We start from the raw sequence: 24,477 nt of genomic DNA, 5'->3' as shown, positions 1-24,477 counted from the left end.
CTGTGCCGCCGCTGCTAGGGCTCGGCTGCTCCGCGTGCAAGCGAGAGGGAGGGCACCTCGGAAAGGTCAGCGCAGGGAAGGAGAGCGATTYGGGCTTGTTCCTTTAGGGCCTCAGCCTGGCGTTACTGTGAAATCCTGCCCTGCTAATCGGTCGGAGTCTGCGGGGACTGCACCCAGCTAGCGTGCCCCACGCATGCACACGCACAGCTCGGGGGTTCCCAGGGTGGTTTAATACCGTGTGCAGGCCCAGAGAGTTTCCTCTGCTTATTCCCAGCCTAGTGAGATCATTCCAAATTATGAAAATTGAATTTCTCAATTGGTTAAGACTCCACTCTTCCCTTGTTTTTGTTCCTGGCCCAGTTTCACTGGCAGCTTTAGCAGCAGAACAGCAGCAGCCGCCACTGCCCTGGCTACAGCAGGAGCCTCCCTGGAGCACTGTTTAATTTATCCCCCACATCCTACGTGCTCCAGGCGGTTCAGGGCTGGAACACTGCGCCCGTGCCCCCTCCAACCACACTAGCCCCAGGCCGCTCTCATCACCCCTGTCACCCAGCGCTGATACTAACTCGACTTGCCTGCACTGTTGTAGGGGGCAGATGGACTGTCGGAGCCTGAGGGCATCTCTCTGAAACGCGTTGCTGTGGTGGAAGATTTCTTTGACATCATATACTCAATGCATGTGGAGAGCTCATCCGAGCCAGGCAAAGCACCCAAACATGCTGGGCAGAAGAAAACCTACCGAGCGGTGAGACTCCTTCTTTGTGTTCCCCAGACGGCCAGGGCACGGGGCGCGAAGGGAAGGAAGGGAAGAAGGGGCCTCCAGGCCGGGAGCCCTGGCGGCTGGCAGGGGGCTTCCTGGGGGGACGCCCAGGTAGGCGGCGGTGCCGCTTGCGGGAGCAGAGGCTGAGCGCAAATGAAAGCCTGCTTGCCCGTGTGAGGAGGCGTGAGAAAAGAGTTGTTTAAAGGCACAGCAGCTGTGCTCGGGAGACGGGAAACGAGGTCGCAGCGGCAGTACAACAGTACGGCTCCTTAGGAAAGACCAAATGAATCATGCAAAGACAACTGTCTGGGAAAAAAAGAGAAAAGCTCGGTATTAGTGATGTGAGAGGGGATGTTTACCCGGTCCCTTGTGCACTCTGCTCTGTGCCATCTGCCTCCCTGTCTTCCTCAGCCAGAGGGAAGCGTCTCGCACGATCCTTGAAGAGCAGGAGCAGCCAGAAACGGGGACTGAGGCACGGCCAGAGCCCTGCCCCTCTTCCCCAGCTCTGATCTGCTGGGCGGCTCTGGGYGGCTAATCTCAACAGCCCGTGGCTCAGTTTCCTCATCTACAAAATGGAGGCAGGAGCAGAGCTAAGTCTTGCCAGGTGCTACATGGATGCTGAGAACCAGCTCTATCCATCCTGAAACCACTCTAGTTAGGTCAGGAATAATTTAGCTTGAAGTGTGCTTCTCCAGGGAGCTTGCTGTTTCTCCTGACTCTGCATAGCACTTTGATGCAAATATTTGGGCTCTACTTCTTTTATAGGAAGAGCTGAATTTACTGTCCAAAACCAAGCTACTCTCTTGAATCCCGCAGCCCTAAGGACTGGGTCGCTTAGAGACAGAAGTGGCTGGCTGGCAGCTTGTGTCTCTGGTGTATACATCATCTCTGAGAGGTCTGTGCAGGCTGCCCTGGTCTCTGCAATGATGCCTGAGATTATGCAGGGCTTGGTGTGCTGCCTGAGTCCCTCCAGGGGTGGAGTCTGCTCTGCGCTTGTGTCCCTGGACCCGGCCACGGGCTCTGCACGCTGACTGAGTGCCCGAGGTGCAGCCCGGCGCCCTGCGGTCCCCTGCACGCGCGGGCGTCCCCGCTGGGGAGCAGAGCTCTGTGTACGCATCTCGTGAGCTGTGTGCACTCGGCTCATGCCCCTGCAGCACAGCGCAGGACCAGCGGCTTGCTGTGCGCACTGATTCTCCCTGGCCAGAGGCAGGTGACCTCTTTATAATTAGGGAGGGCAGCTCCACCAGCACGACCACAATTCACAAACTTTCCGCTCATTTCCCCAGCAGACCACTCTGACCCTCCCCTAATTCCTTCAATTCAGCTCTCTGGAGTACTAATCTGTGCACTGCACAGCCTCAGGGGAGCAGGCTGGATCCGTCTGTTTTCCCAGGCCTGCTAACAGCAGTCAGATAGCTTCATGCTCCACCCCTCAGACTCCCTCCTGAGCTGAGATCATCACATTAGCAATGAGTATCCCCTTCTGACCTGGCAGGACGCTGACTATCTGTCCTCTCGCATGCCCCGTCTCCCTGGAACACATTCGCAGCCAGGTCTGGAAGGTGAAATACTGCATAGCGCACACAGCTCCGGGTGAGCATGGCCTTAGTGCACAAAGGGATTCTGCTGGATGGTCAACTCCAGAAGATTCAGTGTCCCCTGCTGTTTTCTCTCTCTCTCTTTCYTTCTCCACCATTTCTGATTAGAGAGGCACTGGAGAGTTTGCCCTTGTCCATGACCTCCAGAGGGAGGCAATCAGAAAGAGAATTTGGATGGGAGATAACTCATCAAGGAAGCTGTCTGCTCTGCAGAGCATCAAATCAGCTGAGAAATAACAACTGTATCACTAAAATTAGCTGAACATTTGCAGCAGACACTATGGGCCTGCTAGAGCAAAGGAGGCAGGGAGGCTGGTCTCAGTCCTGCAGGCARTGCTAAGGGGCAGTTCTCTGCACACCCCAGGGTATCATGTTTGCTGCCAGCAATTTTCAGGCCCTTGAATCTCAGTGCTTCTGTGAGGAGTTCCTAATGCTTGAGCATGGATAAATATCTCACAGACGCCTTGAGAGGCAAGGGCTGAGCTGGGCAGCGACTAAGTCAMAACAGAGCTAGATGGGGCTGTGTCTAAATAGAAGGAAAATCCCATGAGGACCAGGCACYGCATCCTCCATTTGAATTGCTGGGACAAGGTCCCTGTCTGAACTTTCTACCCATCTGACATTAGCACGTATGTAAAATTGGGWCTATGCTGCCGCTCAGTGGAGATAAACGTCTCTCCCTTCCACAACAATTTTAGCTCACAGCTCTGTTTTAGCCATTATCAAGCAAGCCCTCTGCCCTTTGCCCCATCAGACTTCTATAACATTTTTTTTCTTCTTTTTAACAAGCTTAAACTTCACTCTTCTGCCTTTCCTGTGGGATAGAAAAATGCTTGGAATTTATGGGTTTTTTAATTATTATTTTTGTTAATAGAGTAAGATGGCAGGGTTATGTCCACTGGTCAGAGCAGAGGGCATCAGGTCTTTCTGGGCTGCCTGCCTGGTTCTGTCGCAGTCACTAGGTGGTTACTCTCAAAGGTTTCTGGTTGCAGCCCTGCTTCCAGTTATGAGCCCCACTTCTGCTGGGCTCGCAACCCTGAAGACTGGCACAAACAATTGAATTTCTGTCTGCCTTATGACCCCACTTGTAAGTGCTGTGACCCCTATTGGGGTCGTGGCCCTTGGTTTGGGAACCGTTGTGCTAGGACAAGTCACTTAGACCAAACAGGATGGGTGATTAACCATAGGAACCAACTCCCAAAGTAAGAGGTAGACTCTCCACCTCTTAATGTCTTCCAATTAAGACCAGATGTCTTCCTGGAATATGTTTTAGGCAAACCACAAGCTATTGGGCTGCAGGAGAACCTGGGTGAAGTTCCCTGACTTGTACTATACAGAAGGTCAAACTAAATGATTTGATGGTCCCTTATGGCTTTAAAAAATCTTTACATTAAAATTGCCTCTTCCCTTCTCCAAATAATGTAGACTTGGTTTCCGGAAGTGCTATGAAGTTGCTGCTGACAGGGATTAATCAGAACAGTAGGACTCTGTGATAGCCAGGCACATTATTCGGATACTTAGGCCTGGATATAGTGCTTAAGTTTAGGCATCCAAATTTTAAAAAATTATCCTTAGCTTTTCCTCATCTGTAAAATACAAAAACCACTTGCCTATCTCACAAAGGTTCAGGGGGACTTAATTCATTACTATTTGTAAAAATGTTTACAATTCCCTAGATAAAATATGTCACAGAAATGCAAAGTATTATTAACAATAATTAACTGCCATTGTGGGAAGAAGTGCCCTGCCCTTAGAAAAGATTAATGGATTCTTCAGGTTATTGGTGTGATGGTAATTAACAGTGAAAACAGAACTGAAGAGACCTTACTTTCTCCTTTGATTCTTACACATTCATAGCTTCGCTGTTCTCAGACTTCCTAGGAGGAACAGAAAGGAGGTTCTGGGAAGCGGTGCCTGCGCAGGAAGTCGGGAGGCCTTGCACTTTGCATTTGGGTCCCTGTTGCCTCTGTGACATGCCAATCACCCTCCAAAAACCGTTCCCCCACCAGCAGTTGCTCCAGAGAAAGGGACTCGGTGCACATCACAGGACTAGGCCTAAAAGGAGCGGGGCGCTTTGCTGGAGGTTATTAGTGCTCTTTCCTACGCTGAGCAAGATGAAGTGGGAGCGCGCCTGCGGTCTCCTGTGATGCACCCTGCCTGCTTCTCTGCTGGYGTTCTCTCTTACCCAGGATGTACAGCCATCTCGTTGTTCCCCCAGATCGCAGAAACCTATGCTTTTCTTCCAAGAGAAGCTGTGACCAGGTTCCTCATGAGCTGCACGGAATGCCAGAAGAGGATGCATTTCAACTCCAACGGACTGGAGCCCAAAGGTAAAGGCATAGGAATTCTCCTAGCAGAGCTGACTAAGCGTTTCGTATCGGAGTGATAGCACTGGAGAGCTATCAGGATACTGTCCCATTAATGAGCTATGTCTTTAGCAAATGGTTTTCCTAACCTATGTTAGTTTTAATGCACTTCTGTAGCAAAGCTGAAATAATTTTTTAAATTTGATTTACTCATCACTGTTTAAGCAGCCTGTTTTCTCAGCTCAGAGAATGGAAATGGGCTGATTAGTTAAGTTTTGTTTCTGAGCAGACAGTTTTACTTCTGAGTGCACCTTCCCCAATGCAACATAACAAAGCTTGGGTCAAAAGTATTGTAGATATGTCTGCAATCAACTCATAATTATGTGTGGGTGGACTGGGAAAATGTGACCTAAAGTTTTTCCTTCAAACTATGAATTTTGTAATGAAAGAAACTGAATACGTCTGAATAACTCAAGTTTCTGATAAAGAGGTAATTTGCAGTAATTAATAGACATGCACGACATGATCCTATTTTGGATAACAGAAAGTGTGACAGTAATCAAAGTTATATTATGTCTGTGTATACAACCAATTATCATGGCAACTGTGGTATTTAGCTCATTATGGTTCTCTTGTAAACCAAACTGATCTGCAGCTCCTAGGGGTTAAGATATCAACAGTGCATAAGATGGGACTGAGTTTTCTGCTAGAATAAATGGTTAAAGTTAATGCTCTTTTTTTTTTCTGAATTGCAAACTTATTTTCATTATCAAGTGCAAAGCATCAAACTGACTCTGAGAATTTTCCCTCAACAAAAAATGCTTCTTTATATAAACAAATTGCAGAAAGTTAGAATATTTCAGAACTGTTAGGGCAGAAAAGCAGAATTATCAAGCAGAGAAACAGAATTAAATGAACAAAGGACCCAACAATAGGAAATTTCTACTATTAAATACCAATTTCCAACTGTTTACTACTAGGAGCAGACCTATGGACAGCAGAGAGGTTTCATTTAAGTGGATTATGTGTGCCAGTTATCCATAGCTAGTTACTGAAATGCTTTGCGCTTGGCATATTTTTTAGAAACTCTCCCAAATAATCAAATAATCCTATGTGACATTTGTTAGCCCAAGCTCCATTTCTGCAGCTCTTTCCCATTCCGCCTGTTAAGGGCCCAATCCCTCTTTCAAATTAGGTCAAGAGAAATTTTGGCCTTTGGCCTCACCGGGAGCAAAACTGACCCTTACACTGACTGCACCACGTCTGTCACGAGTGACACTGTTAGTACTGTGGATGTAGCAGTCGATTCAGTGGGAAGGGAGGGCGGCGGGATGAGAGTCAGACCTGTCGCCTTTTGGCTCGACCCGAAACGCAGCACTTTTTGCTAATGCCTGGCACCAGCAGTCATCCGCCTTGGAGCTCACAGGGGTGGTGGAATCCCATTTCAGGAAGCATTTACTGGAAAAGGCTATTTTTCCTGCAGGGACTCCCCTCCTGTCCACAGCCCCCTGCGTCTGCCATGTCCCCCCTGGAAACATTGCGCCCACCTGCGCTCAGAGGCAGCTCATAAAACATTAGGTGCTGAATATTCTCCCCAAAGTAGTCCCAGCTGTGGAGATCACGRTCAGAGCTGAGGTCTGGTCGTCCTGAGCAAAGTGTAAATAAATTTTTTTCATAAAGCTTTCCCCTTTACCAGCTCTCTTAAAAATAAACCAAACAGGAGAGAAAAAAAAATCTCACACACAAAAATTCCTGCTTCTTACCCACCAGGAATGGAAAGACAAAAATACCTTTCTGCTCTGAATAGTACATAAATAGTGACTAAGTACCCATGAAAATGCATAGAGTTGATTAGGTAAAGTAACTTTTAGTGGGAAAGAGTGTCTGATTTCACTAATACATATACAGGAATTTATCTGGGGCAAATCACCTAAAAATGTTGGGGTCATATAAAAAGTACTTAGGTGTATGCACATGCACACATGCATACAAACCTATGTAGGTAAAGTATAACTCAGTAGGATGAAAAAACGTGAATCATTCCCGTCTGTTCCTACTTCTCTTGTCCATTAAACAAATCTCAACACACTTCATTTGTGATCAGAAAAATCCCTAATTAAACATATCTGACATCAAACCCTGCAGGGCACCATCATAATTCATAAAAGCAAATTATCTTGCTCATTGGAAACTTCGAACAATGTTGGACTTCACAGTGATCTCTTTATACTGCTATAAAATTAGGACTAATTCCAGTGGAATGATACAAGTGTGGAATTAGGATTGCAACTGCTTTATTTTAAACCATTCTGCCTGAGTGTTTCATCTATATTTCCAACGCGTGGGGCATGTGATATAGCTAACTTTTTAAAAATGAGGTAAATCATTACAGTAGCCTCTTTTTGCTATGTAGGATGTGGATTGTTCCTGTGGAGTCCCCAAGGCCCTTTAAAACAAAGGTTTTCATTCTCTTCCAGTTAGCTTAAAAATATGTCTTTGGTTTTTTAGGCTCATGTTCTTATCTCTTGCAGTTACACAAATTCACAGTGAATTTGTTGTTGCTAAAGGGATTATTCTAGATTTACACCAGGATAGTTTCAGGCAGAATCTAAGTACCAAAGTTCATCTACTTTGTTCTTACCCCCGATCTGAGCGTGTTGAGCTTTTTCTGTTGAGCCTCATTTATTTCTACAGTGCTAAACTATTAAGTGGAAGATGGCAGGGGACCAGCCCTAGCACAGAAGCACAGCTCCTCAGAGGTCCAGAAGACTCACCCTGTTCACTCCTGTGCTCAAGGAAAGATCAGCTCTGTCTTTGTTATTCTTAGCAAATGCTTTCTCGGACTGTTCTTGAAGACTCAAGTGTGGGTGACCCCAGCCAAGCTGTGTAGGTTTTCGCTATCCCCATACTAGAAAGTTTTCTGCTATCTCATCTGAATCTTCTGCTGCATTTGAGCCCATTGCTGCTTGTCCTACGTACCACGGACATGGAGCAAAGATTACTCCATTTTTCTTTGCAGCAGTAATTTTATATAGATGAAGACTTGTTCTTTCAGTTTAATAACCTCTTTTTTTTTTTTTTGGTTYTTTTTGAATCCTGCTTTTCAGACCTTTCTAGATTCTTGATGTCCCATGCTTACTGCCGTATTTTACAGAGAAAGAGATCTCCATGAGAAGCTGCTAGCAACTTTTTGTTATCCTGGAAGTAGGAACCACTGAAGGTCACACAGGGGGCAGCTCGCTTTTCTGGGTGTCGGGAAGGAGGCTGCGCTTCCATGTTAAGCAGCATGGATTGCTGGTTAAAAGCCACAACAGCTGAATTTTCATTCATCCTCAACCAAAGTAGCAGAGATAATATAGGGATAATATGCAGATATTCTTTCTTACACTGACACATTGACAGGCCRCACATTACAGATCCTAAGGTTTATTTGTGCTTGAGCTGTTCCATCTTGCCAGAATCAGAGGTCTTTGGAGAGATAAATGTTTATCATTATTGACTCACTTCCCTCATATACGTCATCAGGAGAGTTAAGAGAGAGATTCCTAGCTTTCTGCATGTAAAAAAATTTGGAAAACCCAAGAAAACAGCTTTGAGGCTCAGCTGAAGATTAATCCTATCCTATTGCTGACATTGCTGTCATAAACTCTTTCACTCCTTATTAATGAATGAACTTATTAATTTATCTGAATTTCTAAATTAATCAAGGCTCATTTTAATTTCAGTAAAACAAAGGTAAAAAGATCATGAAGGAATCCTCCTAATATTTATATGTGATTTCTTACAAGTTACATTAGAAAAGGTAGGCTAGTTGAAGCAAACAAGTTATTTAAGAAAAGTGCTAATATGTATTTCTGGCGTTGCAAAGAATACAGTGAGGCAGAGAAAGAACAATCATTTGGACCATCCAGTTCATCCCTCCTTCAGCAGAGGATTTCTCTTGGCATATACTTGTAGTGCTTTGTCCAGATGCTTGTAATTGTTCCAGGTGGCAGAGCTTGCATCACGTTCCTGGGGGATTTCAGCTGAACAGATCTTGCTGTCCAGGAGCTCTTTCTGATGTTCAGCCTCAGTCTCCTCAATCTCAGTTCTTAACTTCATCCCCATACGCTTTGCTTTGAGGTACAGATCAGGTCCTGCCAAAACRTAGAGAGTGATGCACACGGGTTGCCGCATAGCCCAGCTCCATCCCTGTCCCACTGTGGGATGAGATTAGAGAGAGACGGAGGATGTACAGAAGCAGATTCAGAGCCTCGGGACAGTAGCAAGAGTTATTTGAACAAAATCCTTTTTCCTGACAGTCCCTGCAGCCCTCTTATTTGGGGCGATGAGAAAGGCTGTTAGGGCTGTATGATGATTGCACTCACTGCGTACATGCAATACACGGACACGCTCACTCTGCATTTGCATCTCTTTTCCTGCAGCTGGGCTTAGTGATTGCTTGAGCGCAGAGATATGCTTGGGCGTGCAGGAGATGAACACCACTAGGTCAGCCAAGACACAGCAGGTTTCATAGATGTGAGTGTAATGAGTAGATCTTCCCTTTTATACTCTGTGTTCTCTTCTTTCAATCTGGGCTTGCTCTGGTGACCAGAAGTTGCAAAATAAGCACTGTGGAGTGCTTTTCAAACTTGCAGTTTGCCATTTCCAGCTCAAGCTCTGGAACAAGTGGAAGTTTCTAACTTCTGTCGTCACTCAGTAGGAAATAGTCTTTTGGAAAAAATCCACTTGGGTATCAACTTGTGTTATTGCAGAGACCCCAGTGCAGTCAAAGGTTTCATTGATTCATTAATGTGGCTTAATTCCTTCTGATCTCCCACTGGTTATTTATTTATTTATTTGATCTTTAGGATGGACTGAATTGCTTTTCATCGCATTTGGCAAAGCTGTGGCAATTTTTGTTCATGGGAGCTTTTTCCTCCTTCACTGCAGAACCAGGCTGTTGGAAGCACTCCTTGCACTGGGATTTTAGCATCTTTTCGTCACAAGATAACATCTTTGCACAGTAGAATAATGGGTTATTTGGTGTGCTTATTATATAGAGACATAGAAGTGCTCTTAATCTATAGGCCAAGGCATGACAGAGAGAAGTGATATACAGCCATGAGAAAAGAGGGRAGGAATTAGTTTACAAGATTCCTGAGTTTACAAGATTCCTAAAAGCTTTGTACCTTCATATTTGGCTGAGCTAATGGCCTGCGTAGCTCTGGCCATCCTTTTCTGTATCCAGATGCAAGAATGCTTCAGATGCCCGGGAATGAATTAGCAGGACCTGGAAAATAAACATTCGAGTTCTATGGGCCTTAACTAGGCTCTTGATGCAGAAGATTTGCAAAAACTATCTGATGTTTAGGTCAGTTATAGACAATATGTTTTTGGTTCAGGTCATTTCTTAATGAGACATGATAGATCTGATATCTTCAGAGGCGTGAAGCTTCTTCAGGTCTACTGAGTTTCACTGGGATTTTTTGATATTCAGCATTTCTGAAAAACAGGCCCATTATATTTGTGTTATGGGTTTTCTAAGGTGCTGTAAAACATTTTGTGAAGGGTCTTTTTTAAAGGCACTGTGTCAAAGGTGCCTGTGAAACCAGTGACCCCAGAAAATGCAAGCCAGACAGTGAGGTTCAGAGACAGGAATGAAAACCTCCCACCATCAGTTCACCTTCAGCTCCTGGAAATCCTTCTTCCCTGTCCATTGCTGCTTAGGCTCACTTTCCACTGGACTTCTGTGCATCCCTTCACAGTGTGCTGGAAGGCTGGATTAATTCCCCACACTTGCAAACTCCTGTACTGAAGGCAAAGAATTTTCCTTTTAGCCAGCGTTCTTTCCTATGGGAAATGGCAACGTTCCTCTTGACCACACACATTGCATGAGCCTGTGAATTCAGCATTAGAATAAATAATTCTAGCAGTCCTCGTGTCTTACGTGGAGAAGTAGCAATGAGGGCAGAGGTGACAAATCATTGAGAACTTAGAAAAACCACTGAGAATTTGCTTTATTGGAACTCTTCTAGTCTGGCTAGCAAAAATGATCTGCAGGAGTGGTCTGACTCTAGAGTGATCTCTGGAGCTCAATATGATGCATCCAGAGGAATCAAGACGAACCATTTCAATTAAAGATTTTAAAAATTAAGTTTGTGTTTTAATGAGGGTGTTAAAAATAATCTTCAGCACCAGACAGAGTTTCTTAATAAGTTGCCTTACTGTTCATTCCTACCTGAGGGAATGCCCAGCAAAATTGGCAAGACTTTGCAATGCTAAAGCAAACTGAAAATATGTACTTGCTTGTCAAGCTCTGCATAAATCCTATTTACACAGAAGTGAATCTGAGCCCTTTGGTAAGACTTGGTTTCTTCCTCAGTTATATCTTAGTTTGGTAGACTAAAAAATTGTATTTTATGTGTAGTCTTTTTCACAGGTGACAGTAATGCTTTTTTTTTTTTTTTTGCAAAGCAACATCTGTTCTGTAATTATGTTCTTGGTGGGGTCATGTTCTTATAGGAACTCTAGCACAGCAGGCACCAATTCTATTTAGGGATTTTGAGTGCTTCTAAATACATGTATTTAATGATTATGATAATACATCACAGGTTTGTGCTTCCACATCCCCATATCTAAGCAAAGTTTTTCTTCTGTTCTTCAGAGAGTGAACCACCTTCCTCTTTGGTTTCTGGGATCATTGACTACAACATGCCTCTCACCTCTACTTATCTGAAGCAAATGAAGCTGCGGGTAATGAATTCACAGGAACAGGTGAGTTGCTGTCCTGGCACAGAGCAGTGCAAGGTGCAAAGCAGGTTTCTGCCCGGGCTGAAGGGTGAAGGGAGTGACTGATGTTTGGCACGTCTGATTTTCAGAGGATGATTTTGGAAATGTTCAGTTTGTACAGGCCAGTCAGGCTTTACACAAGTACAGTCGGTGTTGCTGTGCGGAAGTTAGGAGGGCAGAGTGCCTCTGACGCTCTGGGGCTGCTTCAGAATCAGGTCGATGGAGAGGAGCAGAGATGTGGTTGATGCAGTTATTGCTTATAACTGTCTGCATGCTCTTTAAACATATGGTTCTTTTAAGAAATTGTTTTAAAAATGAAGAAGGTGTACAGGAATTTGTTTCTTTGCTTCCTCCTGATTGCCTGGGAGCTCTAGCAGGTAGGGTCTGAAACCTAGGCATGGCTTCAGTTGCTCAGGTGTTCTCTTAAACTGATCGGCAACTTGACGAAGTTCGACTGTAGCCCCTCTCCGTTCTTGTGTCACGATGGGAGAAGGCTCCGTCGTTTGGTGACAGTATTAGGCCACTGGATTTTAATTTGGGAATGGAGGGGGCAGACTGCCACATGATTATACCCAGGCTATGGGATTTTCTGAAGTTCTGCAGCTGCAGAATTAGCTATGGGAAACTCTGTGCACCATGGAAACAGACTATAAAAAGAAAAGTATGTTTTGCTTGCTCCCCACAAATCATCACTGAAGCCCAGTGTTGGATTTTCTTTCCAGCACACTGAAATATGAATCTGATGTCACACATTACTGCTAGTTGCAAAAATAAGAGAAGCTATGTGTGCRTTATGTAGAGGCGGGAAACACTGTTGATAGATTGAACTGTGAAGTTGCGTCCAATGGATATATTTTTTAATCTAGTGGCAACCTGAAGGGACATTGGTTAGAGAATCCAGTACTGGGGTGTAAAATGCCAGGTCTGGGTTTGCTGTCACAAGCTGAAGAGATAGATACAGAACAATCAATCATTTTAGTAGTAAAACCTTCTTGCCTGAGGACGAAATGACAACTGAAAGTAAATACTTTTGTATTTTGGACTTCTTTTCTTTTGTATATGTTGGATGCTTGAGTGTTTAAGGCTTTGTGTACAATAGGTTATACTATGGGTTTTAAGATGTGAAAAACTGTGATTTGAAAAGTTTTACATTCAGATCTGAGTTCTGATGTAGAACTATGGACAGCTCCATGGAGACAAATCCACTTTTCTCAGATACTGCCTCTGAAAATGAACAGCTTGGTTGGGGAATAGATGGCCCGGTGCTGGATACATGGAATAAATGGATACAGTGCTTCCTGGTATCTGATTGCTGCTTCAAAGCCCCTTTTGCTTAGATATGATCAAAAGCTAACATTTTCTGACTGCCTTTGGTTTATGTGAAGTGTTTGCTGGGTCTCGGTGCAACTCCTAGCAGAGAAGTGTTGAGATTACAAAACTTACCACTATATGTACCATTAACTATCAACCTTTTCTTCCCTGAGGTTAAGGATTTAGTGGGCCATGAAGGCTAACCTTCCTTCTCAGTATTTGAGGAGGTTCTTCCAAGTTAAGTTGAGGCATACATAAAAGGCAACGGGAGAGGTTTTCTATTTACCATTTATGCCTTTTCTACTGATAGGTCAGTTCCTCTTGGCTCCAAAGCTCAGTTCAAGAGAAGTGTATAATGAAGCTTAATTAAACTCCTGTATCCAAATTACAGGTAGAAAACTAGACTTGCAGTTTGATCTTATTTTTATAATGAAAAATACCCTGAAAGCTAGAAGGCTTAAGTACAGAATGTGAGTTTTGAAGCTGGAGGTTTAGGGATGCTTGTTTTGAGAAGTTTGCTTTGGTAATTTAGAGACTTGAGAAGTGTGTAGCCTGAATTTTGCTTTAGGAGTTTGCACTGGATCTATCGCTAGCTAGAGAGATATAATGTATTGCTAACAAGAATGCTCTTGCAGCTAGCTAGGACTGCAAATGAAGCATATGTCATACGAGAATACGAAAGGGGACCAGCTGAGACAACCAGCAGTTGTTGGTTTAGATCATAAATCAAACTGCTTGATTTTGTTTCCCTGCCTCTAAAGTTTTCCTTTTGCTAATCTCTCTTTGGTATGTTGCAATGCAGCTTTCTAAGCTTTTCAGGCTGTAGCAGCCAAGGGAAAAAACTGTTTGGCAGAAGTAAAATTTGCCCTTCAATGTATTACTGAAACTCCAGTGAGATTCCTGGGAGCAGAATAACAGAAGATCAGTTCTACTGTTCAGGCTTCTGAAGCATGAAAGCTCCCTGTCAGAGCTGGCGGTAATGACAGTCTTAAGAGGATACAGGTGGTTCAAACCCTTGGAGAGCAGTCAGCGCGACTTAGGTGCCATCCGTTCTGAGAGCCAAGGACATTCCCTGCCTTCCGTTGGGGAGACAGCTACCAGGCTCCTAAAGCAGCTGCGTCTGTACCCGAAGCTGTTAACACTGTAGTCTAGGTGAAGGAAAAGAGGAATGTAGACAGGAATTGTCGGTTCAGCGTAGCTCAAAACATCTTCTGTTTCCTATTGCGCATAATAATACCAATAACAAGCTTCAATTTCCTCCGCCAAGCATTTCCCTGCTATTTTTTCCTTTCCTTATATCCCACACTGGAAACATCACGATACCATTCTTTTTTTTCTTGGAGGATTCTGGCAGTCTTTGGAGACCATCGACTGTGAAGCACAGGCTGCTGTTCTCCCTCTTCCCAGCAAGGGAGCGAGGATGCATAGCTCTAGGGTTAGGGTGTTGCAGCTGTGGTTTCAGGTGTTTAAAAACTGCAAAAGTCCTCCAAAGATAGAAATAATTCAGATCTTTGCTACTAATGGAAAAACAAGAAGAAAATACATCCATCTTTTTGATGTTTTTTATACTACACAAATATACATTGCATGTTTTTTATACGTCACAATTAAAAAAAGATCCTGGTTCCTTTCTAGTTCAGCTTTACCACTGTGCCACCTTACCGCCTTGCACTACAGCAACATTTGATGATGTTAATAGAAATAACTTAAGCAAGTGACTTGTGTTCTATTTGGCTTTTGCCAAAAGCAATTATTTGTATACAGCAGCACCAGGAAGAACTTGCATCACTCGGAGTAACAATGAATGAATTTATGCCAAAGTGGCCTTTTAACTTCATTATCCAGGAAAAAAATGTGCATGTAACTATAATTTATTAGTGCTGTTAAGCACATCAGCACTGGGGCAACAGTGTCTCCAAAAGGAAGCATAGGCAGAAAAACCTTAGAGAAAGCATTTTATCTGCGCTTAGGGACAAAAAGACAGTAAAGTGAGGAGCTTTTTACATGGTTCTTCATAAAATGAAGTCTTCCTGCAGAACTTAGAGAGCTCAGAAAGCAAATCACCATATTATATGAAAGTATTCAGAGGACAAGAGAATCAAATTATTTTCTCACATCAGTGAAGATCAATGTATTTCTTGAAGTCTGTACATTTATTCTGGCATGACTAAAAATGACTATGACCCATGCCACTTAAATTGGATTCACTAGAACATGCAGAGGCTTCCAGGGTATGAGTTTTCTTTCATTCCAATTTTATACCAATTCTCGTATGTGTGAGAAAAATCAGGCCCCTTACCCTTCCCACACAGTGCAGAATTAGCCATATTTCAGGGTATCTACTGAGGCATTAAAGTATCCTCTGAACTTCTGACCTCTTTAATCTAGCAGCAAAAAAGAATGAAAAGAAGATATTTGATGTTTATCTGTAATGATCCTTCCACCTCATTTTCAAATGATAAATATTAGCATTTTTAAATGATTGGGTATTCAGGTCTATTGCAGTCATTTTCCAGACAATCTTTTCTGTCTTATTCAAACTCATGCTTGGATTTATTTTTCATGCCATGCTGTTCAGCATGATTTCCACTGAGGCCTCGTGTACAGTGGCTGGTAGAATATGAAGATTTTAGAAGAACAAATCCCCGCGCTGAAATGCCAGACTCACTCTCTGCTCGGGAGATGTTGCTGCTACCTTGGCACACGTAGTCTAGGGCTGAGTTACCAGGTCTAAATGATATAGAAACATTTTCAAAGGTTGCTTCAACGACTGATGACAGAAGGTCACATAATCAGTGAATGGCAGGAGTTGCCGCTGGATGTGAAATAATATGAGCTTTTTCCTTGTTGCTATGGATTTGCCACACTGACTTATAAATGGTGGCGGGGGCCGGGACCTTGTCCTGCACTCGTCGCACACGCCACGCTTCCATTCATTTCCCTTAAAACCGGAGTGTGTGAAAGTGCTCGGATGTGAGGCAGTTTTCAAAACGGGAACGTGGTTTCAAGAAATATTGCATGCAAAAGGAAGGTGTAATCTGGGAGAGGGGGCATCAGATGCCGTCGATGTCATATGGGCAGTTGACGGCGTCTAACACCGCTTAGGATCAAGCCTCGGCTGCAGGCGTGGGGCGCTCGGAGGTCCCTGCGGCCGAGGAGGCTGGCTTGCGAGATTAAGTCCTCTCCCTTCGACTCCGCTTTCTCCCTGCTCCACGTGTGCTTGCTCACGGAGGTGCCTCAGTGCCACCAGGGCTCTAGTGCCACCGGGACGGCTAAAATACCCCCCCAGCCCACCTGCGTGCTTCCTTTCTGCTTAGGATCCGTCTCCTTTCTCGTTCCGGCTGTGCAGACAGGCCCGAGGGAAGCGAACGGCCGGAGCRGAGGGATCCCGGCCGCTGGGCTCTGCGGGCCCCTTGCCCAGGCTTCAGAGCAGCCCTGGAACCGGTGCGTAGTGAAGAACGAGTTATTATGCGCGATAAAACCACGGGAAGGGCGCCCAGCCTCCATCACTGGGCTCGTGGCTCTCGGCAGGCATTTCATCCCCTTGCTGCCGTTAGCACCGCATTTACTCAATCATTAAAAAGTGTTATTTTAGAAGTATTATTTTTTAACATTATTCTAAGTTAAATGCTGATACATAGTGTGATGAGAAGAAAGGCTGAGTTACACTGCAAGAGAGATGCGAGTTACATATTGTTAAAAGGTACCGATCTAAACCCCAAAAACTTGAGAGGGAGCCACTTAAGTTCCAAAAGCAAGGAAATTAGGGGGGAAAAGTATATTTTACCCTAAATAAGCCTTCTTCTAGCCTCTCTTAATACCTGCCAGCGGATACATTCTTTAACCAAAGTAATAAAAGCTTTGAATTAAAAACAAGGCATCCTTTTCACGGCCCCAACGTGTGTAGACACTTTTTATTTTAGAATGTAACAGCTAGAGTCAGATTAATTAAAGTCAGTAATCGTCTACAAATAGCGATGCCTTGAAATATCTAAATTTGCTTTAGAAATATCAATTAAATTAGTGAAAACTTATAGGTTATTCAGTTCTGAGACTCAGATATGGATATTGCATTGAAGCCTGGTAAAAATATCCAATTAATAATATTTGGAAATAAGATGATTCTAAATGTGAAAAGTTTGCTAATTTTATGAATTGCTCCCCCCACCCACTCACTGTTAATTATCCCGTGGTGCGGGTACCGGCAGCTGCTGGCACTAACCGCTCTGGCGTCTCGGGGAGGCCGCCTAAGAGTGCGGTTCAGGTTTGTGTTCATACAGATTAAAGCACATTCCCYGTCCGAGAGCAACGAATCGGCTCCGCTTGGAGAAGTGCAGGTCCTGTCAGCGAGAAGTGGGTGCCTGGGTTTTCATGGGATTTCATTCCCTCGCCTCGTGGTTCGCTTATATATCATATTCTGAGAACTAATTTGTTTGTCCTAACACAGCAAGCATATGTTTGACTTTCATCCTAGGCTGTATAATGACAGGACTTTAGCTAACTCTACCAACAGGATCCTTTGAACGTTTTTCACTGATCTTTGATTTGGAGCCTGGATGGGCTYTAACGTTACGGCCGATCCGTGTTCTCTCCTTGGTGTGCACACATCTGTCAGCTCACCCGTACTGCCACATCTCCACCCTTTCCAGCATTTTAGGGGGGCAGCAGTTCGGGAGACCCACGCTGGAGGTTTCATGCAGTGGAACACTGTTAGAGTTTCTAAAAATCACAGCAATACCTTTCCAATACAAAGGTTTTATGCCGAGCACGAGGTAGGGCTATTTCAGGTTTCATCACGATGGGTAAAGAAGAATTAATTATAGGACTGGGGACTGGCTAGGGACCAGTGATCTTGACCTGATTACGTTCAATATGGGTAAACAGAGGATAATTCCAACCAGTAATGTATGTACACTTAGAGTTTCAAAAGCACTAGATATCTCAGATGTGGAAAAATTAGAAGAATTGTTGGGGTGGGAATTAAGACAGAGGGATGTGGATGAAAACAGGGTGTTCTTTAAGAGGAATCATGTTGGATTCCACCACCGAGAAAGTAAACGCTTTTGGCCAAAAGTTCATCTGCCATTGGCAAATTGAAGGCAGCAGTTAAAAATAGAAAGTCATGAATGGAAACAAGCAGAAAATTTAAGAGAACTAGAGAAGAAATYGCTCTGGCTAGAAATACTGAGGGCAAGATGAAAGTTCAGAGGAAGAACAAAGAAATCCCATCAATGGTATAAGCCATTACTAGTTCAGGTGACAGATTTGTTCATGGATGTGCGGAGAAGGCAGCAGCATGCAGTACGTGTTTCTGCGCTGTATTTGGAAGGAAGCAGGATGATGCGTTGGTATCACATGAGGATGAGAAGCTACTTCCTAGTCCATTAGTAGTTAAAGAGGGTGTTAAACATCTCCAGAARTAAACACCTCTAAATCAACAAGTCAGGATAACTTCCATTCACAAGCCCTTTCCTTGGCTTGGGAAGATCTTTGTTAGCTGCTGTTAATTTTTAATACATTTYGGAGCACTGGAAAAATTCCCTAAAYGCACAGCTGTGCGCTGCGCAGTGGTATAAAAGGATTATCGCCATCGTTCCAGGTACAGACAGGGACAGTGGCAGGAGACGGGAGGTTGTTTTCAGCTCTGGTTGGTATTGGTAAGACCAAGACTGAGATGCTTCACCCAGGTCTAGCGTCTGTCGTTAAAAGGACTTTGAAAAGCTGCTGGGTGGCCGAGAGGGGCTGTGGGGATGCCCGAGGGCTGGGGAGTCACTTTGCAGGGAGAAACCGGCAGAGTCGGCTCTGTACCGCAGAAGCAGTTGTACAGATAATTTGATTACAGAGGTTGTAACGTAGAGGTTGTTTGTACCTTGAAATCACTAAAGCAAATTTAATAATAACTGTCAAATAACAAACAAGGAAAATGGTCTGAAGGCCGAACTTAGCAAAATTCAAATTAGAAATAAGGAACACACTTTTAGCACAGGGAGAGCGAATATCCATGGAAACAAACTCCTAGGGAAGAGGCAGATTCTCCAACTTTTGTGCTTTGCAGTCCAAATGTCTTTACCRTTCTATAAGATTCTGTTTTGCTAAATACAAATTACTGAGTTCAGTATAGACGTAACTATTTGAAGTACAAAATTAATCCATGCAACAAAGGCTTGCTCAGATATCTGTATCAGTGAAGCCCTCTAGTGGAGACGCAGCTTTTATTGGCAAAAGTGGTTTTTTGCTGATAAATTTAAATTACGCCCCAAATGACAGACTTTGCTCAGGCAAAAGTACTGGTATAAGTTGCATGCGTGCAGTGGCAGGAGAAGGGGGGGGGTCCAGCTGTCACCACGGCTTTCTTTACATTTGCTCCTTTTCTTCGCACTCTCGACTGACAAAGACAGTTCAGCAAAACTTTCATTCTTGGCCTTAATGGCTCGTGAGATGCAGCAGGTCAGATGATCAGACCATTTAGCCTAGTTTTAACTTCTCTGAATGGCTTGCTTTCAGCAAATGTCAGCTCATTTTTTGTTTTTATAATCAACTGTGAAGTTCACAGACATTAGAAACTGAGGCGCTTTTATTTCCAACTCTGTAGATCTTTCAGTATGTTTCCCAGTGTGGATGCATTAAGGTAAGCTTTGTAATTAATATCGTAGCATGTGCTCGATGCAAGGCGCAGCGCAAGCAAACGAATCTGAGAGCAGCCCTTGGGCTGGCTGGGACGAACGCTGCCCCTGCGGCTCATCCTCCAGACACGATGCGATGCCGAGGCCCTGACTCTTTGCGGTTACCGGGAGAACCATGTGCTATTTTATGTAAGAACGGAGGTGTTAAATCAAGTGCTATCGCCAAATTGCAGTTTATCCTTCTAAACTAGTCGTGTGTATTTAGTGGCTGTGCGCTGCTAGTCTGCTCTGACTTTCCCCACTGGCCGTTGTACATTGGTGCGGAGAGAAGCTGATCCCTTCCTCTCCCTTTGCTTCCTTGGGATGTTGTGCAGCTTAATTAAGGTCTTGGTAAAGTGGTTGGGGGATCGTTAGACGTTTATCTCACTGCCAGTATAGTTTTGGTGATCCATGTCCATGGCGGGTTGGGCCAGATCGAGCAGAAACACGGACATCATAGACCTGCTGCATGATGTAGGGGCCGTGGGAGCAAGGACGGCGGCGGTGCCGGGGCTGCGGGGCGCCGGGTGCCCTGGGCCCACGCCGGGCAATCCGTGGAGCGCGGCACGGCGCTGGCGTGGCTGTCCAGGCCCCAGCGCAGCCGGCCCCGCAGAGCCCGCGGTGCTTGCTGCGCCCACCACGGCGCCGGCGCGTGGGTCCCCCCCGGCGATCGTTGTAACCGCTCGCACCGCGCCGCCTACGCCTGGTCTCCAGCGCACGGCACCTGGCCGTGCCGGCTGGCTGGGCGGGCTTGTTTGCTTTAGCCGGTTTCTGAGAATAGTGAATGAATATGGCCAGAAACCACTTTTTTTTTTTTTCTCTTTAATTCATAATTTTTTCCAAGTATTGCCCATATTTTGGGAGGAGGGATGCTGCCTATTCCCTGTAGGATAATAAGCATCGGAGGTAGCTTTTTCCAGTAGGACTGGAAATAAAGTTTTGATTTTGATCCCGTATAGCGAGGCTCCGAAACGTTTCCACAGGAATCACTCATCTGTAAAGGGCTGCGCTGCGGAATTAGGAAAACGCTTATTGTCTTTATTCTGTGATATACTATCCGTGGAATAGTCTCGTGGATCCAGTTAAATTTATCCCCTACGTGTGAAGCAGTTCACACCAGCAAGGTTCTCTACGTTGTCTCGCAAACTCGGTTACTGACAGGCTGCGTGTTGACTTTGATCAAGTCACACAAATGGCTCCGTCTTAATTGCCTTCTCCCTGTAAAAGGGGGATAATACCTTGGAGAGGATTCTGAGGTCTCGCTCACTAATAAAGCTCTTCAAGAGCTCGGATGGCAACTGCTTTGAGAGCACGAACTATTATTAATGATTTCCGTTATTACGGAAGATGAATCTGTGTGGTTCAGCTTTTTAACCTTGAATCGTGCACTTGCTTTTGTTTCTGCCACAGTTAAACCTGCCTAGGCTTGCACCTTGCTTGGTTGCACAGGCTCTTCACGTCAGCCCCAAATCGCGAGACTTGCGTGCACAAAATGAGCGTGTATCTCTGAGGAGCCGGCTTTGCTCCCAAAGCCCGCTTCTGACAAACACGGCGTGCCTTGAGATCGGCTAAAAATTGGCCTTAAATGGGTTTAGTAATAGTTATGTTTGAATTTACTCAGTTCTGATAGGGGTGCCCAAGAGAGAAGCTGCGGGAGTCGTTCTCCGTCTCTAACACAATGCAGATGTTCCCGCTGGTGCCGTGTGTTAACGCTCGGACAAGAAATGGTGGGAGACGGAGCTGCACTTGATCACATGGTCGGCTGTTAGCATCCCGTCCCTTCAAGCGCCCAATTCCCAGTACTCCAGAGGAAGGCAATTTCCACCCACGGACACAATTCCTTCCCTGCTTCTTTATTTGCTAGTGATTGGTGTGCCCCTGAAGCACGAAGCTGTATTTCCTTTTCATCTCTCGGTCTTGGCTCCTAGGAAAAAAACCCTTTTACTCACGCATGTGCCAGACGCTAACAATTGTTACTTGTATGGAAAGAGCGACCAAGATGAAGAGGGAATAGAGCCCTCAACCCACAGCAAATCTGGTCTCGAGTTAAGTTTCCCAAATCTTTTCTCTCCGTTATTTCCTGACCGTGCTCTGGATGCCGGATAAATTAAAATACAGTGTTGTCCAAAACCAAATATCCTCCTTATCCCTTGTGACTGTGGTTGTCCTTCAGCAACTTTCTTCTGCAGTGGCTGCCCCTTTTGCCCCATTTTCCTTGCTGGCCTCGCTCATAAAAGGTTTGCAATTTTAATGTTTATTATCCGGTAGGGCTTGATGGTCATGGAGGATCAAATACAGTAGGTCCCATTTGTTATTTAACCTACTTTTCAGAGGCACAAGAACATCAAGTGACTCGCACAAGGTCGCCCGTGAGTCAGTGGCTCCTCTGGAGTGATAGCCAGGATCCTTCCGCTGTCCAGCCCTGTGCTCTCGCCGCTAGATCGCTGTGCCTACATTAACCAACAGCATATCTAGTCGATTAAGCTTCTGTAAAGTGGCTTAAATGCAGTTTGGTCCTGCATTTGGCAGCAGCCCTCCTAGTTCTTGTAGAGCTTTGCCGTATGAAATTAGGCTAGATTAGGTCAGGGAATTGTTAGTACRCTCTCGGAAGTGTTATTATCTGATATGCAGATAGACTACGAAACGGATGGTCGGCTATAAAGTTAGGGCTGGGACCTCGGGCAAACTCTGAGGGCACCCGCTGGCAACCCACTCGGGCAAGCACGGCCCGCCGGGGAGCCCCAGCTTTTCTGCACAGGTTGGTTGTTTTATCCACGTGAAATTATTTGCAGGGATCGGAAGTAATGAACACATTGCAAGGGGAGACGGAGGGAAGCGACTTATAAATAATATATTTGATATGTATTATATATATTATATAATAACAGTAGTACTGGTTTATTATGTTTTTTGGTTTTTTAAATGTAATCCCGTAAGGCACTTACCCCCGCTCCTGACAACTTGATAAATTACTATTACCGATTCCATATCTAATTGCCAGTTATTTCCCCCTAGATAATTTGAATCCAAAAATACCCACTCGGAGGGAACTTCGCATGCAGCTTTCAAACGCTTCCCCAACCCTTTTCTGGAGGCAGCCCCGCTTCCGCCGTGAGCCCCACTTCTGCAGCCCCTGACCCCGGGCGCCGGCACGAACAATTCCCCTTCTGTCGGGCTCCTGACCCCACTTGTAGCTGCAGTGACCCCGCGTGGGGTCAGGACCTCCGGACCGCACGGGGAAGCGCTCCGACCAAACCGCCGCCGCTCCGCTGCTCTTCCACCCTCGCGCCCGGGGTGGACGGCGTCTCTTCCACGCTAAAGTTTGCCTAGGCGAAATTTAGGTCAATCCATTTCCAAAGTGGATTAACCCAGCCCACACAAAGGCACTTAGCGCAAAATAAGAGTGCCCGCGCGGGGAGGCAGCACGGAGCAGCGCCCGGGCTCGCGCCCCGGCTGCTCTGCCTGCCCACCGAGCGCCGCGCAGAGGCGCGGGAGCCCCCGTCCCGCCAGGGCTGGCTCTCCTAAATGACTTCAAGCCGCTCCAGTCCGAAGCGGAAGGGAGCGCGAGGCGTAAACAGAGCTCAGCAACGGGAAGGGGTTAAAGCCTGCTCCGCTGAAGTCCACGAGAAGTCTCCTGTTCACCTTAAATGGTCACGATTTTATTTTAGCTCTAGGGAGGAGCAGGCGCGGTGGAGCTGGAGCGCAGGGCAGCCCCCCGGGGAAGCCGGCGCTGGGGACCTCGCGGGCCGCTGCCTCCTGGGGGGCTCGGAAGACCCCCCCGGGCTCTGGTTTGGCTCTTGGGTCTTCTGGCTCCACAGATGAGGCAGGAGAAGAAGGAAATTGTGCCTCTCCCCCTGCGATACCTGCCTTCACCTCGCCCCTCCTCGGTGAACCGCAGATCTTTCTGAATCCCCCCTCCCCCTTTCATGCTGTTCTCGGCAGCGGAACAGTTAATGCTGAAACAGAAAACATGATAATTGGACATCCGTGCTAACAAGCCATGAGCACGAACGTGGCCGTTCACATCCTTGGCAATGGCATGGGCCTGCCGCGGCCTCGGTCACGAAAGCGGCTGCATTTGGTTTATTTCGCAAAAATTTCCTTCGCAGCCATGAGCAGCGAGAGACAGGCGATGGCCCAGGGCGGAGGGGAAGCCAGGAGGCCAGAGCCCGATGCCGCAACCTCCGAGCAGCCAGGAGGTACCGGCAGGGGCATGGGGGCAGCCGCGCGCTGCCAGCCCGGAGCCCCGGGACCCCGCAGGGGCCGGGCACACGAGCAGCCTCTCCATCACGAGCTGCCCTTTAACCGCAGCGCAGACCCTGCGCTCGAAGCGCTGTGCCGCCCGGAGCGGGCTCCGCTCCGGCTCCCGCCAGCGCCTGAGGAAGCATCGGAAACAAAAGGCTCCGGCAGAGCAGGCGGCCGCGGGGCCTGGGTGCTGTTGATCCCCCCCGGGCGGCTGGCAGGGGTGGCAGCTCTGCCAGAGCCCCGGGGGGCTCCGCCGCCGGCCCCCCCCCGCCTGTCCGGTCCCCAGCTCCCAGCCGCGGTGTGGACAAGACCCCGCTGAGCTGCGCGCGGGGCGTCGTGCAGAGCTGGCGGCGCGGGGACAGTGGGGCACGGCTGAGCCGAGCCAAGCCATGATGGGCCAGGTTGAGCCAGGCTGGGCCGAGCCAGGCTGAGCCGAGCCGGGCTGAGCTGAGCTGAGCCATGATGGGCTGGGTTGAGCCGGGCCGAGCTGAGCCGAGCCATGATGGGCTGGGTTGAGCCGGGCCGGGCTGAGCCGAGCTGGGCTGAGCCGAGCTGGGCTGAGTCGAGCCGAGCCGAGCCGGGTCGAGTCGAGCCGGGCCGAGCCGGGCTGGGGCATGCCGAGCCGGGCCAAGGCGGGCCGGACCATGCCGAGCCGGACCGTGCCGTGCCGAGCCGAGCCGAGCCGGACCGTGCCGAGGCGATCCGAGGCGATCCGAGGCGAGGCGAGCCGTGGGATGCGGGCGTGCATTCTGCGCGCTCTCCAGCAGGCGCCCGGCCTGGACATTGTCTCTTCCTCCCGGAGGAAGCGCCCTCCCCGGCCCTCC

The 24,477-nt window shown here is 46.7% G+C and overlaps 1 protein-coding gene across 2 annotated transcripts in view; it reads left to right on the top strand.

Annotated features, from left to right (window-relative positions):
• Positions 1–525: 525 nt before the first annotated feature.
• The window catches only part of NOL4L (nucleolar protein 4 like), a 50,400-nt gene continuing 26,448 nt past the window's right edge, over positions 526–24,477 (top strand). Inside the window, exons 1-3 of one of the 2 annotated variants that reach the window (XM_026072609.1) lie at positions 526–745; positions 4,577–4,688; positions 11,311–11,420. In XM_026072609.1, the coding sequence (XP_025928394.1) occupies positions 674–745; positions 4,577–4,688; positions 11,311–11,420 (294 nt within the window). In that variant the 5' untranslated portion in view covers positions 526–673. Of the gene's footprint in view, positions 746–4,576; positions 4,689–11,310; positions 11,421–16,132; positions 16,191–24,477 lie in introns of those variants that run through there. The other variant, XM_026073023.1, reaches the window with a different exon arrangement.

The sequence above is a fragment of the Apteryx rowi genome, unplaced genomic scaffold (genome assembly GCF_003343035.1).
Source record: "Apteryx rowi isolate R43461 unplaced genomic scaffold, aptRow1 scaffold_0, whole genome shotgun sequence".
NCBI classification, from domain to species: domain Eukaryota; kingdom Metazoa; phylum Chordata; class Aves; order Apterygiformes; family Apterygidae; genus Apteryx; species Apteryx rowi.
The sequence above is the reverse complement of the archived record's forward strand: the minus strand, read 5'-3'. Positions and strand labels throughout refer to the sequence as shown.